The sequence below is a fragment of the Lutjanus erythropterus genome, chromosome 16, assembly GCF_056507025.1.
Source record: "Lutjanus erythropterus isolate fLutEry1 chromosome 16, fLutEry1.hap2, whole genome shotgun sequence".
NCBI classification, from domain to species: Eukaryota; Metazoa; Chordata; class Actinopteri; order Lutjaniformes; family Lutjanidae; genus Lutjanus; species Lutjanus erythropterus.
In genome coordinates, this window is record NC_139332.1 from 16,465,126 (window position 1) to 16,479,970 (window position 14,845).

General features: G+C 40.1%; 1 protein-coding gene across 1 annotated transcript; it reads right to left on the reverse strand.

The window, feature by feature from the left end:
* On the reverse strand, positions 1-13,579 carry casd1 (CAS1 domain sialic acid O acetyltransferase 1). The gene is made up of 18 exons (XM_084739969.1): positions 13,223-13,579; positions 10,954-11,050; positions 10,024-10,144; positions 9,053-9,097; positions 8,904-8,966; positions 8,768-8,812; positions 8,527-8,650; positions 7,782-7,996; positions 7,216-7,635; positions 6,406-6,495; positions 6,183-6,302; positions 5,487-5,643; positions 4,782-4,861; positions 4,192-4,293; positions 3,885-4,025; positions 3,301-3,378; positions 2,148-2,240; positions 1-472 (listed from the first exon to the last, which is right to left on the reverse strand). The coding sequence occupies exons 1-18, from the start codon at positions 13,464-13,466 to the stop codon at positions 203-205; spliced, it is 2,505 nt and encodes an 834-aa protein (XP_084596095.1). The 5' UTR covers positions 13,467-13,579; the 3' UTR covers positions 1-202.
* Positions 13,580-14,845: the final 1,266 nt, after the last annotated feature.

The window sequence follows — 14,845 nt, forward strand, 5'->3', positions numbered from 1 at the left end:
AAAAAAAGTTCAGCCTGCTCAAACATCGTCAGCAGAGAGACACTGTTCTCACACGCGTCCCTGTGGTGAGGTCGTCTCCCGCGGCCACCGGTAGGCTACAACACCGGGCCTGCTCCTGGCTTGGCTCTGTTACCTCACTTCAAACGCAGCAGGGAATTTGGCGAGTCTGCTGTGCCCCTCCCACCCAGTCAAGAGGTGTCCTTCAGGCACCGGGTGTGGGTTGGCTGCCCCTGGTTAGCAGCAACACAAGCAGACTGAAGAGCCCCACAGCCCCCAGTCTCTTGAGCAGGGCCACGCTGTCTTTGGGGATGACCACCTGGGCCAGGTCGTTGGTGATCAGGGAGATCTCATGAGCCACACAGACGAAGATGAAGGTGCTGACCATAATGTTCAAAGAAGGGTTTCCTGGGATCAGGACCAAAATTCCCTTGGTGTCTGCCGCCAGCCAGATGTGATACTGGCATATGAACAGCTGGGGGAGACAAAGCATGTTCAGTAGGATGTAATGTAATGTTTGCCAACTCCCTTTTACAACCCTGATTGCTGAAAAACTGTGACGCTGTTTAAAACATAAATAAAAGCAGACTGCAACCATCTGAAAATGCTTTTTGACCTATACTCAATTGAAGTTCTAAAAAAAGTTGGGACAGGGGCAACAAAGTACTGGAAAAGTTTTAGAATGCCCAGAAAAAACATTTGGAACATTTCACAAGTAAAGTGGTTAATTAATAACAGGGCAGTAACATGATTAGGTATAAAAGGGGCATCTCCGAAAGGCTCAGTTGTTCATAAGCAAGGACAGGGTGAGGGTCACCATTTGTAAAAAAGTTTGTGGGCGAATAGTCCAACAATTTAAGAACAATATTTCTCAATGCACAATTGAAAGGAATTCACATCTATGATCCACAATATCATTAAATGATTCAGAGAACCCAGAGAAATCCCTGCATTCAAAAAGACAAGGACAAAAAACAACAAAATGTTTGTTACCTCTGACCCCTCAGGTGGCACAATATTAAAAACCCACATAACTCAATGAATTATTATATTATTATATGGGCTCAGGAACACTTCGGAAACCCATTGTTGGTAAACAGATTGTTTCTGTATCTACAAATGCAAGTTACAACTCTACCATGCAAAGCCATATATCAGCATCAATCCAGGACTGACAGAATGTGAAAAAGTGTTCACGTTTCAGACTGTTTTTGGAAACCATGGACATCTGTGTCCTCCAGGCTAAAGAGGAAAAGGACCATCCAAACTGTTACCAACACAAAGTTCAAAAGCCAGAATCTGTGATGGTACAGGGGTGTGTTAGTGCCATTGGCATAATAGCTAAGTTGTATATTTGTAAATAATGCTGAAAAGGCCAATACAGGTTTTGAAAGAACACACGCTGGCATCCAGACAGCGTCTTTTTCGGAAACGTCTCTACTTATTTCAGCAAGACAAGCCAAGATGCATTCTGCGTGCGCTACAACAGTGTGGTTTGGTAGTCAAAGTTTGCAGTCGCTAGACTGGCTTTCTTGTAGTCCAGACCTGTCTCCCATTGAAAATGTGTGGTGCATTATAAAACACAAAATACAACAATGGAGACCCCACATCAAACAAGTGTGAGAAAGAAAAGGTGATGTAACACACTGGTAAATACGCACCTGCCCCAAAAGTGTTGGAACATGTTGCAGGGATCAAATTCAGAATGTATATTAAAAAAATAAATAAATAACAATATAAAGGTTATCAGTTTGAACATTAAATATCTTGTCGTTGTTCTGTATTCAATGGAATACAGGTGGAAAGGATTTGCAAAGCATTGTATTCTACTTTCATTTATGTTTTACACAACATCTCAACTTTTTTTGGAATCAGGGTTGTATCTTGGTTGCCTCCAGGGGGCTACAGAACATCACATACAGAGCTGGATTATCAGAGTTTTTTAATCATTATTTGGAGTTATGTTCTTATGCTGATATTTTATTTGCGTTGTTTCCATGTTTTGTAACTGTTACCTCAGTTTTTACTAATTATTCATATTATATACCTCTTGCTTTATGGTACCCTTTGCAAAGCAATCACAGATGTTATGGAGGACTATGTAAATAACCTTTCATATTATTGTAACTCTACTGCCAGGTCCATCTTACCTCCAAAGAGATCTTTCCAAACCACGCAAAGAATGAGCTATATATAGAGCGGACATAGCCAGGAATGTTCCTGATGAGGATGAAGGCCAAAATCTGTGGGCAAAGAAAGAGTGCAGACATTTCTAAGAGTCAATGCATGAAGACACACTGAGCAGATGAAGACATTTTTATAATTTGAAGTTGCAGGTTGAAGGGAATGAGTCAAGCCAACTTAAGTTAGAGTGATAAAAAGTCAAATGAGTGGTGAAAAATGCGCAGCCCTGGCCAGTCTATGGGGAGAAATATGATGTTCATGACCATATCTATCTTCAAAGAGTTTCCAAGTAGAGATTGGCTGTACATGATACCAGTACTATCTTTAGCCATGAAAGAAGCAACTCCCTTGTTGTAACACTCATTTATCCTGCCTAGTTACTATCATGTAGCTAGGCAGGATAATGACATCTCAAGACAAACCCAAAGGAATTAGAACGATCTGAGAAATACTTTAACAAAGTTGTAGGATGAAAGTTATCCCAACTCATGTGACATGACATGACAAAGAGAGGGAAAGGAAAACAAGACTTTTTAATGCCACTGTTTAATTAAATTTACAGCCAATGTTGCTATAATAAACATCAAATGTAAAATTATAGGTATACTGTCATGTAGATTGGACTGATGACTAAATCATTTGGTTGGATTTTTATTTTTCTACATATAATTTCTCATATTTGTATTCTGAATAGGGAATGCATGAGGGGCTGTGAGATGCAAAGCACCAGTTCCAGTTGACTGCTGCAATAACGTGAAATGGATTTGAAATACTGGAGGTTAACAGCTCAACAGAAGCAAGGGGGAGAAAGGGCTTAAAATTATGGACAAAATAAACCCCCCAAAACTGGAGTGTTTGCAGAGGCATTCAAATTAAACACTTACTGATGTTGCTTAAGATTTAATGTACAGGCATTTTGTTCCTGCAGTGAATTTTAGACCATGCTTACAGCAATCAATACATACATGTTTAAGATCTTCCCAAACAGAATTTAAGATCTTTTGAGACTTTTTAAGGCATATTATTTATAAACATAAATTCTAGACATTTTGAGACTCAAGGACCTGCAGTTACACCGAAAAAGAAGGAAAAAGAGAGAAGGACTGATAAAAGTAGTACCTGGACCACAGAGATGTAAGGATGCATCTCGTTGCACTCTGTTTTGGTTTTGCAGCTGCTGGCCCATATTGAGTAGGTCTAATATGAGAGGAGGAAAAGGAGAAGTTAGGTAACAGTTTTTAAATCAGCAGCTGCAACAAAGATAAGGAGGTGGCAATCTTCACTAAAGCATTTACTATAATCTGCTTTAACTGCTTTGGGTGTGTCACCAAAGAACAGAGAGCTGCCTCAGAGCAGCACAATATGCAGATGCTTGTGATTGCCAAGGCAGCTACAAGGTGTGGCATGTATGCACAGTTAAGTATTTACACTTCCCTGTGTAACCATTCTCTCCTGAGCTGCTGCTGCTGCTGCTGCTGCTGCTGCTGCAGCAAGAGTGCATTTTGTTCATTAACTAAAATAAGCTTTGGAAAGAAACAGACCTGAAGTGATGATTGTCAAATTTGACAATAAAAGGAATTAATAGGATATAGGTAAACAGAGTAGATGGCTGCAATAAAGTAACAACTGTCTAAAATAAAGTGACAACTAAACCTCAGAACTGGCATGAGCAAAACATGTCTGAGAAGTGTGAAGAGTCTTACGATGAAGGAGACGACAGAGAGGAGGAGGAGGAGGTTGGAAATCTTGGCAGAGAAGAGGGCGTCTCCTTTGCCCTCCGAGAGCACCTGGCGCTTCTGGAGCACCAGATAGATGAAGGCAAATAACATACCGTGTATCACCGCCTGCAAACGAAGATTACAATCGCATTAAAACAATTTTGTTTGTTTGATCCAACTTGAAAAAGTTTCTGATCTACTCGGTATGAACACCTTCATTGAAATGAAATGTGTGCTAACCACTTACTGCTAAAGTGGGGTGCAATTGGAGCGAAAAACACATTTGACTTACAAATCGGTCAAGCTTCCATCTGAACCACCACTCATGGATGCTTCCGTTCAGCTCAAAGAGCTTGGAGATCGGCCACACAGAGAAGATACTCTCAAAGAAACCCTGGAGTCAACACCAAAACATAAATATTACATAAGCAGGGCTTTAAACAAGGACCAAACCATCAATCTGAGTAAAAACTACGACAGCAGAGTGTAGTAGTTCTCTAAACAGGGACTAGAAAATTGTGCCGTTTTAATTAAACTGACAATTTTAAGGCATAGTCAAAATTATTGTAAAGCATGCATTATTTATTTTGTGCTGTATAAAGACTTCTGACATGCAGACCTATATGACATTGTTCATATGGAATCAATGACACCTGTAATACAATTCATTTTAAAGGAGCAGTGTGTAGTATTTAGTGGTATCTAGTGGTGAGCTTGCAAACACCTTGTCTCACTCTCCCCTTCCAAGTGTGTAGGAGAACCTACAGTGGCAGCAAAACTCACACATAATGTGAGTCAGTGTATGGTTTGCCCGTTCTGGGCTACTGTAGAAACATGGTGGACTTATAGGCCTTAAGTTGACAGGTGTGCTATTTTACCCACTTGTGAAAAGGCAAAGAAGCAGATGAACAGCAGGAGGCCCAACAACTTCGCTAAAATCCCAAGGTGCCACATGCCACTATCTGTTCAGAAAAAAAGATGGCCATTAGATTAGCAGTATTGATTCACAGAGTCCAGGATCTTTTTAAAATGGGTATGACTCAACTGATCCTTTGCAAAGCCCCTCGTGCAAACAGCATCTGGACAATCACAGAGTAGCAACTGTAACTAGGGAGCCACAGGCCTGTCAAGCTTTACATTTCTCTACATGTGGAATTGATGTGTATTGGATTCTAAGATGAGCCATACTTTGTGTCTCATGAGTCTGAACAGCGGCATCTTTTCAAAAAGGTGAAACGCACGAGCACAAATGTGAGGAACAGATTCAACTTTGTCTTTACCTGCTCTAACATAAGTTGCAAATGTCATCATGCTGAGCTAATTAATGCTAGCTTACTAGCTGCAGAATCTTATCAGGCAGAGGTGAGAAGCTGCTTTTGTTTACTTCTTCGTGGAATCAAAGACCAAGTGCTTCAGCAATGACTCCCAATTTCCATGCTGAATGTGACAATGTTATCACTAAAAGTGGCGTTAGGTGGAGTGTGAGAATGGAAAGCTTGACAGCAGAGCAACAGTAACTAAGGAGGGCAGGGCTTAACAAAGGGTCAACTGAGTTAAACAAATAAAGTGATCAATTCTGACACCTACTGTTTGCCTTCTTTTGAAGGATCTGAGGCCACATGGCCAATGTGCCATAGATGACGACAAACCAGAAGGTGACCAACGGAACAAAGTAATAGAACTGGTAGGGTCTGTCCATCACCACACACAGCACCAAGACCAGAAAGTTTAGACGGAAAAGCACCTGAAGTGGAACATATGAAACGTACACAGATTAATCAACAATAGCATCACACTGAGAATAACACAGAGAATCCCTTACATAGTTTCACAAGATCCTTGGATGTAAGACGATATACAGTCTAGTCACATTATATCAGTGAATTCATACATTCAAAATAACAAATTCAGAGATTATATTTCTCTGCCATATTTAAAGAAAATATACGGAAAACAGTGACAATGACTTCAATCAAAACACAAGAAAATTTAAATAAAAAATGTAAATATAACAAAACAACTCTGTTTTCACCAGGAAGGAAAGCCCTTACAATACAAAAGAGAACAAAGATGACAAAATCCACTGTCCATATAACAATGAAAATAACTGACAACCAGTCATATACCAAACCATAGTTGACAGGTCATTCGCATTGTTTTTAGTTCTTAGTGGGTTTTGTTATCAGTAACCTGATAATATGTCACGCTTTAAGTATAAAATTACTGGTAAAACTTGAAACTGTAAAGAGTCACTGGTTAAAGTGTAACTGACTGTATCCTCACCTGGCACACGCGATACAGTCCAAAGTCTCCTTTGAGCCAGAAGAAGGAAAAATGTCCATAACCAGTCTGGAAAAGGTATGCTGCCACCAGCACCCGCACATGCATGTACACTGGAATGAACTGAAAGACAGAAAAAACATCATTTATGCCCTTTAAAATCAAATCGGTACGCGGTGCGTCAAAGCAGGTTACTCTGGATGTCTAGAAGCCTTTCAGGACTCACAGCGCTGGCTCCAGATATGTGATAGATGAGGATGACCAACTGCATCCAGCCTTTCCACTCATCTGTTTGCTCCCGGTTGAGTAATTTGGTCTGTTTGAAAGACAGAAAAAGAACATGCTGTATTGTACACCTGATATCACACAAACTTTAACTAAACTTGGTACAGAGTTTCCCCCAGTGAAGTTAGGCCTGGTGGTAAGTATCTTTTGACTGAGGCCAACAGCCAAGTGTCTTTCTTGAAAAGGGTGGTAGTGACGTAATCACAGTCAGAATGACAGAATTGAATTTTCATAGGTTGCTACATTGAGTCATTCCTAAAAGCTGACCGGAAATGTGAAAATATTACTATGTAAGGTGCATTTCTCTACATTACACTCATGTTTTAACCAACAGATGTCACTGGTGAGCTTTCCAACCATTATATCTTGCTTCCAACTGGGCCACACCACTGTAACTGTTGTTAAAAAAAAAACATCTTAAAAATACATGCCCTGAAAATAAAATTCCCAGATACTTTGACCCTGTGGTCTCACAAAGCTTCAATACACTGGGGGAAACTCTGTGGTACAACATTACCAACAACAAGCTTTTTGCTTCTACCGAGCATGAGAAGACTAAATAGTTTAAGTGTTTATGTTTTTGTCTGTCAGGAGTATGGACGAGGTGTTTTGATTTACAAAATGACAAAAAAAGTAACACAGACTCAGAATGTAAGGACTCAGTTTTTTGCTGAAATAAAATTATGTTGTTAAAAGCTCTAAGAATGCTTCTTCAAAATCAAACATATTGCACTGAAAAGTGCCACCTCACCTCCTTGCTGTTTTCACTGTAGAACACTCCCAGGACAAATATATAGATGAGAGGGATGAAGAATGTGGAGTGCGTGTAGAACTTCTGCTCTTTCATGAACACATCTGCTCGGTCACAAAGGTAAAAATAGCCCATGATGACGCCCATCCTGCAGAGGGCCTGGAAGGGCGCCTTTGGCCCCAGGGGGACAGCTGCAGTGGCTGGCTTCTTCTCCTCCAGGCTCTCCACGTCCGGGGGCACAGGTCGGCGGTGGCGGTTGCTGCCAAGGACGTGGAGGACCAAGAAGATGAGGGCTGAGCCCAGGAAGAAACATGCTGACAGCTTCTGGAGGAGGTTAGGGGGTGGTAACATCTGGCAGCAGGAGCCATCGATGGGCCTCAGCAGCTTGTTACACACAGAGTTCATGAGGACCATGGCGCCCTGACAGGAGGATCACACGGGGGGGGGGGGGGGGGGGGTGAACAAGAGTAAAATTCAAAGCCAAAATGCAGCAACTGTGCTGCTACCACTGAATAAAACATCTTATTGCCAACAAAAGATCTTAAAAGAACTGAAATCCTGCCTACCACGTTCCTGGTGGTCTCAGGCAGGTGCAAGCCGTCGTCTGACTGGGTGATAGTTTCCATCGCAGCCTGGCGGGTCGCGGCCAACAGCTTGACCCGGGACCTGCCGTTGCGCTTGCTGCTGTTGAGCACATCCGCTGCTGCTTCATTGTACAGCTCAAGCTGTTGGTTAGTGATCATTTTCCTGTTGTCACTCAGCACCTCCTCATTTACTGGGTCTAGAGGACAGAGGTGTGACCATATTTTGTGCAGCAGCATGAACAAAAAAAGAGATTTAGTTTAGAGGTGTATGAGAACTTGTGGTTCACAAATTTTGCATTCACATGAGTAAAACTCTAAATATCACATTTTGTGTGTGTGTGCTGTCCAGACTCTAAAAGCAATATCGATACAATCTGGGTATGCAAAAAAAACAAAAAACAAACAAACAAAATGGCCTGAAAATCTAAGATCTACAATTTTTTGTTTTTAATTGGCTGATCTGTTTGCTGAAATACAGAGTTAAACAATCACAAAGTAAATATATAAAATGTGATACACTGCAGATGATTGTGGCCGAGCAAAACATACCTAAACTCCTTTGTGGTGTTGGATTATAAATATAAAATGACTTGGAATGTGCTCTACTGGTAATCCCATTTTTTATGAATTTTGTATGAATCACTGTGGTAAAGGGGATAAATATGCAGTTATACTTTACTAACCAGACTGAGACAATGCATCATAAAAACTTTGAAGCTGAATTTACCTTGTAGGACCCAGTAGACCTCTCCATGGTCAGCCAGTCTCTCCAGGTAAACAGCGATGGCTGTCAGGTTGACTTTGTACTGCTGCAGGGTCTCGCTGCTGCCACTGTGCAACTTGATGGACCACTGTGGTAAATTAATTAATGAATATGATTAGGAATGACATTAACTAGCCACCGCCTTGTTTTTGTTTATTGTTTACTGTGCGAGCGTTGCTAAGCACTCGTTAATAATAATGCTTACTGTGGCAGCTCCGAGGATGACAACATCTGGCTTAGTTGAAGCTTCCTGCAACACACAAGAAAAGCAAATCCATGTCCAAACCACGTGATGATTTCAAATTCAGTTGTTAATAACCAAACTTAACATCTAAACTCACGTGAGTCCAAGATATCAAGCGCTCCTTCATTGAATTATTTGCCTCTGGATACCACAGGAAGTCCTACAAACAAAAAGGAAGTCTTAGTTTTTATCAGAATGTTTTTACAAATGGAGAACAGAGATAAAACACATCCAGAAATAGCTTACCACATTAACAGAGGAACTCTCATCTTCAAAGGAAATGTCCTCGTGCTTCAGACATTACATGGGGACAGACAGAGAGAAAGCCTGTTAGGCAGATAGTGCTCCTATTTTTCCCTGCTTGAGACCAGACCAAAAATAGTTACGAGAGCTGCACAACTGCATTCCAGCGCTGCACTTTTTGGAGAGGAATTTTTGTTCAAACCACTTGATTTTAATTTCAATTATTTATCGCAGAACATTTTCTTAATGATTCCTAATTCAGGGTTGGTTGGAATTTATTGTAAAGCCTGAAGGTCTCAAGATATTTACGCACTTTACTGAAATCAAATCTATGCAGACACTTAGTGGAATAAACAATCAGTGCAGCTAATTCTCAGACTGAAGTTAAGGCTTAAGTGTCAGGACTAAGAGTAGCAAGGAGCAGTAAATTAATTGATCACAAGATTTCATGTAAATTGCAGGAAGTTATTGGTCAGGCCTACATTATGCAGGTTGTCACTCTGGTGAACAATCAGAGCAGAGTATTGCAATGCCAAGGAGCAAAGCAAGTGCTTTAATATTTCCCCTGGCACACTTGAGGCAAAATCTTAAATCAACAGAGGAAGTGAGAGAAGTGTGTGAGGAAACTAATTTTCTTACAGGGAAATGCAAGTGCCCTGCCTCCAAAGCAGTTGTGGGCAACACAAGCAGCTCTACCTCTCTGTCTGTTCTTCTAAACGTGTCTTTAACTGGAACCTTGAATGGATCACTCGAAATACAGTGGCTGGCTTTATATGATTAGAGAAGGCAGAACAACATCAGCCCACTCATTTATCAGATATTTTCAGTTTCTAGACTGTTTCGGACACATGAGCAGAGGGTAAAAGGAGGAATGTCTGACATGTGAATGTCTGGGTTTTTTTGTCCCACTACTCTTGCTGAGCAGTTTCCAAAGAATAACCCTGGGTTTACATGGTGCTGTCTCTTGTAGATACCTTGTTTCCATCTTCTCTTCGCTCAGGATCAATTATTTTGATGAAGGAGTAAAATAGCTGCCTGATTCGTGAATCACCAACAAAGGCCACCCGCTTCTCAGCAAGGCAGGTTTTGGCTTCACTGTAAGACAAAAATAATGGTGATGAATCTGAATAATGTACATGTCAGTACCTGCAGATAGCAATCATGCATGTGCTGGGTGGTTCATTTTATAACCTAATCAAAAACAGATCTTATTACACATACTCTATCCCTGTCATGGTATCTGTGTTTGAAAGGCTGCATGACATGGTAAAAAAGAAAACTGATTCAAAATATGATTCATAATTAGTGGGAATAATAAGTGCATCACAATTTTCAGTTTCACTTCACAAAAAACTACATTTATTTGGTTTCTTACATCTGGACAACATGATTTGTAGGCCAAGGCATCTCTGCTGCACTACAGTTCTCAATTATCAGGGTTCACCTTTAATGTGCCTTTTCTGTTCATTTTACCAGTCAGACAAGTAGGTCAGAGATTTACTTGCAAAACTGTTTTATTAGTGGCTATGAAAATAATTGGTATGTTTAACCTAGGGCTGCAACACCCATAAAATGTCAGAAAATAGTGAAAAATGTCTATTTTTCAGAGTCTAAGACAATGTTTTTAAATAGATATAGATAGATAATCTATAGATAGATTTAGATATTTGTCACACCCTTTTCCTTCATCAAAAATTGCAGCTTCTGTTATGTGGATACTGCATTTGGCCACATTGCAGTTTTGATATTTTGATTAAATGTAAAGCCCTAGTTATCTGGCTCACAAATTTCTCATCAACCCTTACAGACAGACACACCCCCCCTCATCTGTCACTGCTACATACTCGGATCTTTATCTCAACATACTGTACATACAGTAACCTTGCACAGTTAGTGTGACTCACATGCTTTTGTATTTGTGCATCATGCAGCCATACGGCTGCCACACGTTCTCCCCCAAGTAACGTCCTCTGGACAGCAGCCATTCACATGAGTCCCCGCCTGGAGGCAAGACACAGAGAATCTACCAGTAACACCAAGCAAAATGAAAACAGTGCTCTCGCTTTCACTCATAGCTTCTCTGCGACTGTGACTGAAACCTGCTGTCTCTATAGTACCCTGCCTTTCATTCATTGCTGTCAAAAGACCTGTATACAATACAGGGCTCTGCTAGGGGCCATGGTACAAAATGAAGCCATCAGCAATTTAGCTCGACCATAAATCTCTCCAGCTATTCATTTGTGTGTGAAATGAATAGAGCCATCTGCAACTGAATCAATCCATAGAAACTGGCTAACATGAAGGGTCGGCGGGCTGGCGAGAGACGTGGGCATGTAGTGTCATCATCGCCAGCCAAAGCAGCTGCTCTCAGTGTGTACACAGAGGTCTCTGGTTCCTATCCCCTTTCATGGACAAAGTCCACTATATACAGCCCAGCTGGAAGGTGGATATATGCCATCATGATAATATTTCCTTACAGTCCAAATCTGGGCTTTGTGCCATCACTGTCGTCAGTCTTGAGATGTGGGACAAGCAAAATGTTATCCAACCCTTTAAGTTACACCTAAAAAAATGAGTATGTCAACTGCATCAATATGGCTAACTAAACTTTAAGACGTGAGACAGAAAGCAGTGTTGCCAGATTGGGTAGTTTTCCACCCAATTGGACTGTTTTGGGTTGCATTGTTGGAGTTAAAATAGGCTTGGGCAAGCGCACAGGATTTGGACTTTTTTTTTCCCCAACACACACACACAAAAAAAAGCAGTATATTAATGATGTTCATGAACTGTATTGCTTTAGTTAAGAAAAACACACCCAGTCACTCAGAACAAGTTAGACATGATGTAATATTTATCTATTCTGCTGAGAGGAGACAAGAGCTATCATCAATACCACCTGAACTTTCAACATTATAATATTATTATTTGTTTGGCTTTTTAAAAACATGGGATTGTAACATTAAGTTGACATAGTCTGTTAAGACTTTTTGAACAAGTTAGATAAACCGTACTATTTGTGTTATTTGAGCTGTCCTACTATTTTTTTTTTCCATATTCTTAAAGATAGAGTTCAGATATGGAAAAAAGTTCAATAGTTAGTAGTGCAGTTGTGAACACTTGAATTGTTGTTTAATTATTAGCTCACAATGAAAATTTATGATGACACAGCCACACTTTAGGGACACACATTAATGTATCTGCAATGTGTTTTTTTGGTTTGTTTCGTTTTCCTTATGGTCTAAAGGAAAGGTTGCCTGGTCTCCTAAGCACCTTTTTATTTTCAAACTTGGATGACTTACTGGATTGTATCCCAACATGTTAAGGCACATCTTTGTTTCTTAACCTATCCATCCTTTTTTCAGACTGTAAAATATTTATTGGAAATTTTCTAGGATGGTCATCGCTTCAGAAAAGCATAATGAGAAGTGAAGGGTGTTTATGCCATATAGTTCGTATGTTGAAGACTGTTTCTGAAGTTGGTAAAATACAGGATAAACAAATAACCACACTGCTGCTTATTAATTCATTTGGATTGTCATATTTTGTGCGGACTTTGGGTAATTATTGGGCTGGAAAGCATCAAACCAATCTGGCAACACTGTCAGAAAGTAAATTGCTGCAACACTGTTCATTAACACTTAAACTGCAGTTCATTACTTTTTAGTTGTTAGCTGTTACCACACCACATTTCTGACAAGCGTTTTTGACAGTGTAGTATTTATTCTTTTATACAAGTTACGTAAATAGTTAGGACCGACGATTTAAAGTGCAGTAACTTCCCAATCCTAACTAAATCTCGCTCTGTCAATTGTTAGCTTCATCAACTTCCACACGTCTTTCCAAGCAGTAATCAAGCGTGTCCTGACAAGAGCATGTAAACACAGCTAAATGCAGTGTTAGCTTTATCAGCTAAGCTAGCCAGCCAAATCCGATTTAAGTTCGTACAGCAAAAGTTAACACTAGCGAATTTTGTCTAGCTATACATAAAACCATCTATATGCGTTGTCAAATGTTTGCAAGCTGTATGTATCGCGCTTTAAAAGCCACACTGGATAACGGCACTGCAGCAACCCGCAGGGAGAAGTACTCACACACACACAAACAGCTAGCTAGCTAGCATTAGCATTAACTGGCTGCCTCAATAGTAACTTAATTAAACGGGAGAGCACTTACCTCCATAATACCGCGAAGCTGTGTGAAACACGAGGAGTAATATAACGACTACTAACGATATCAATTTGGCATTTTTAATGGTAAAATGCTGATTTATTTCGCGTTTGCCCAGGCTATAGGCCAGGACCGCCATCTTTGCTCCTCCATGACAACAAGCACCTGTGCAGTCTCGCGGCGGCGCTTCTCCCCCGGCTGCACCATCTGCCCGGTCTGTCCCTCCATGAGACACCGCCTCCTCCTGCATCAGCGCTGCTCGGTCAAAGCAGGTGCAGATCAAATATAAGACTGAGAGTGTCTCAAGTCTGAATTTGTTCAACAAATTATTGTCCTGAAGAGAGCATAGATATGTCAGGGTAGATCTGCGGAGGACAGTAAAAGTTCAATCCTCCCAATCAAGTTTTAGTAAACAGAACTTTAACCCCGTGGGACAAATTTACTGTGGGATTTTGTAATGATCTTGTTTAAACACCAAAAATAAGTCGTCAAACAGCTGGAAAGCATCACCAACAAAGAATGAATGCAGTTTTATTAGTCTTTATTATACCATCCAATATTATAATAAGGGCCATTCCACCAAATTAGTGCCTTTTCTGTCACCAAGACATTGCATAAATATGATACATTATATTATCAAGCAAGAGTCCTGCACTTTATCCTAATTGCAGTTTCAAGAGCTGCATTTCTCCATGAAATACAGTCTAATGATTAGAATACTCTTTTTGTATGATTGTGTGACTGTTTCCAAAGAGGACATTTGAACACATGTTGTCATCAGCAATTCATAGTATGTTGGGTAAAATGCACATTTTAAGTCGTGTCCCCAAGTTTTCACTCAGTCATGTTACCCTGACATATTCTCCACTCTAAAAGTTTAGGAGATTTCACAAGTATCATGACCAACCAAAAATAGCATCATTTGAGTCTCCTGAAAGCCACAGGAAGATTAAAAAATCTTTTCCTCCTTTTTCTGTATTTTTCATATTGTAAGTATGATGGAGTATGTCAATTTATAACACTCAATCCTGTTAACTAACTACTTCTTAGATGCTATTATGTTGGGTTTTTTTTTTTTTTAACTTTTATTAAACCAATTGCAGTGGTTGTCATGCTATTAGTATTGCGTTTGGAATTAAGTTTAATTTTGAAAATTTAAATCATGCAAATGGTGCAGATTTGATGGGATGGCCCTCAAGTGGCTGCATGCAAATTAGGCTACTAGGATGGAGCTGAACCTTTTCAGAGCTAAAAGAGCCCAAGCTGAGGACCCTGTCCTGTGAACTGTTTCCCCCCATAGTCCACTGGACAAAGTGTAGCAGTTATGTTGAATATAATTTAAATACCTTAAATATTGATGATTTCCTTAGAGTGCACCTGAATTAACTCTTGCTAAGTAAGTAGTAGACTTTTTCTATCTATTTATTTATATTTATTTTTTTAAATTAATTAACCTTGTTGATCTGAGTATGTTGGGAAAAGAGTTGTACCAAGACAATAACCACAAGTGTTTAAGTTGCGTCAATATATGTACAGTATATGCAGTTCCAAGTGCCTACCAATAGAGGCTGCTAAAGGTCAGATAACCTACTGCATTTCTGGTATTTGACTGACTTGTATAATGTGTTG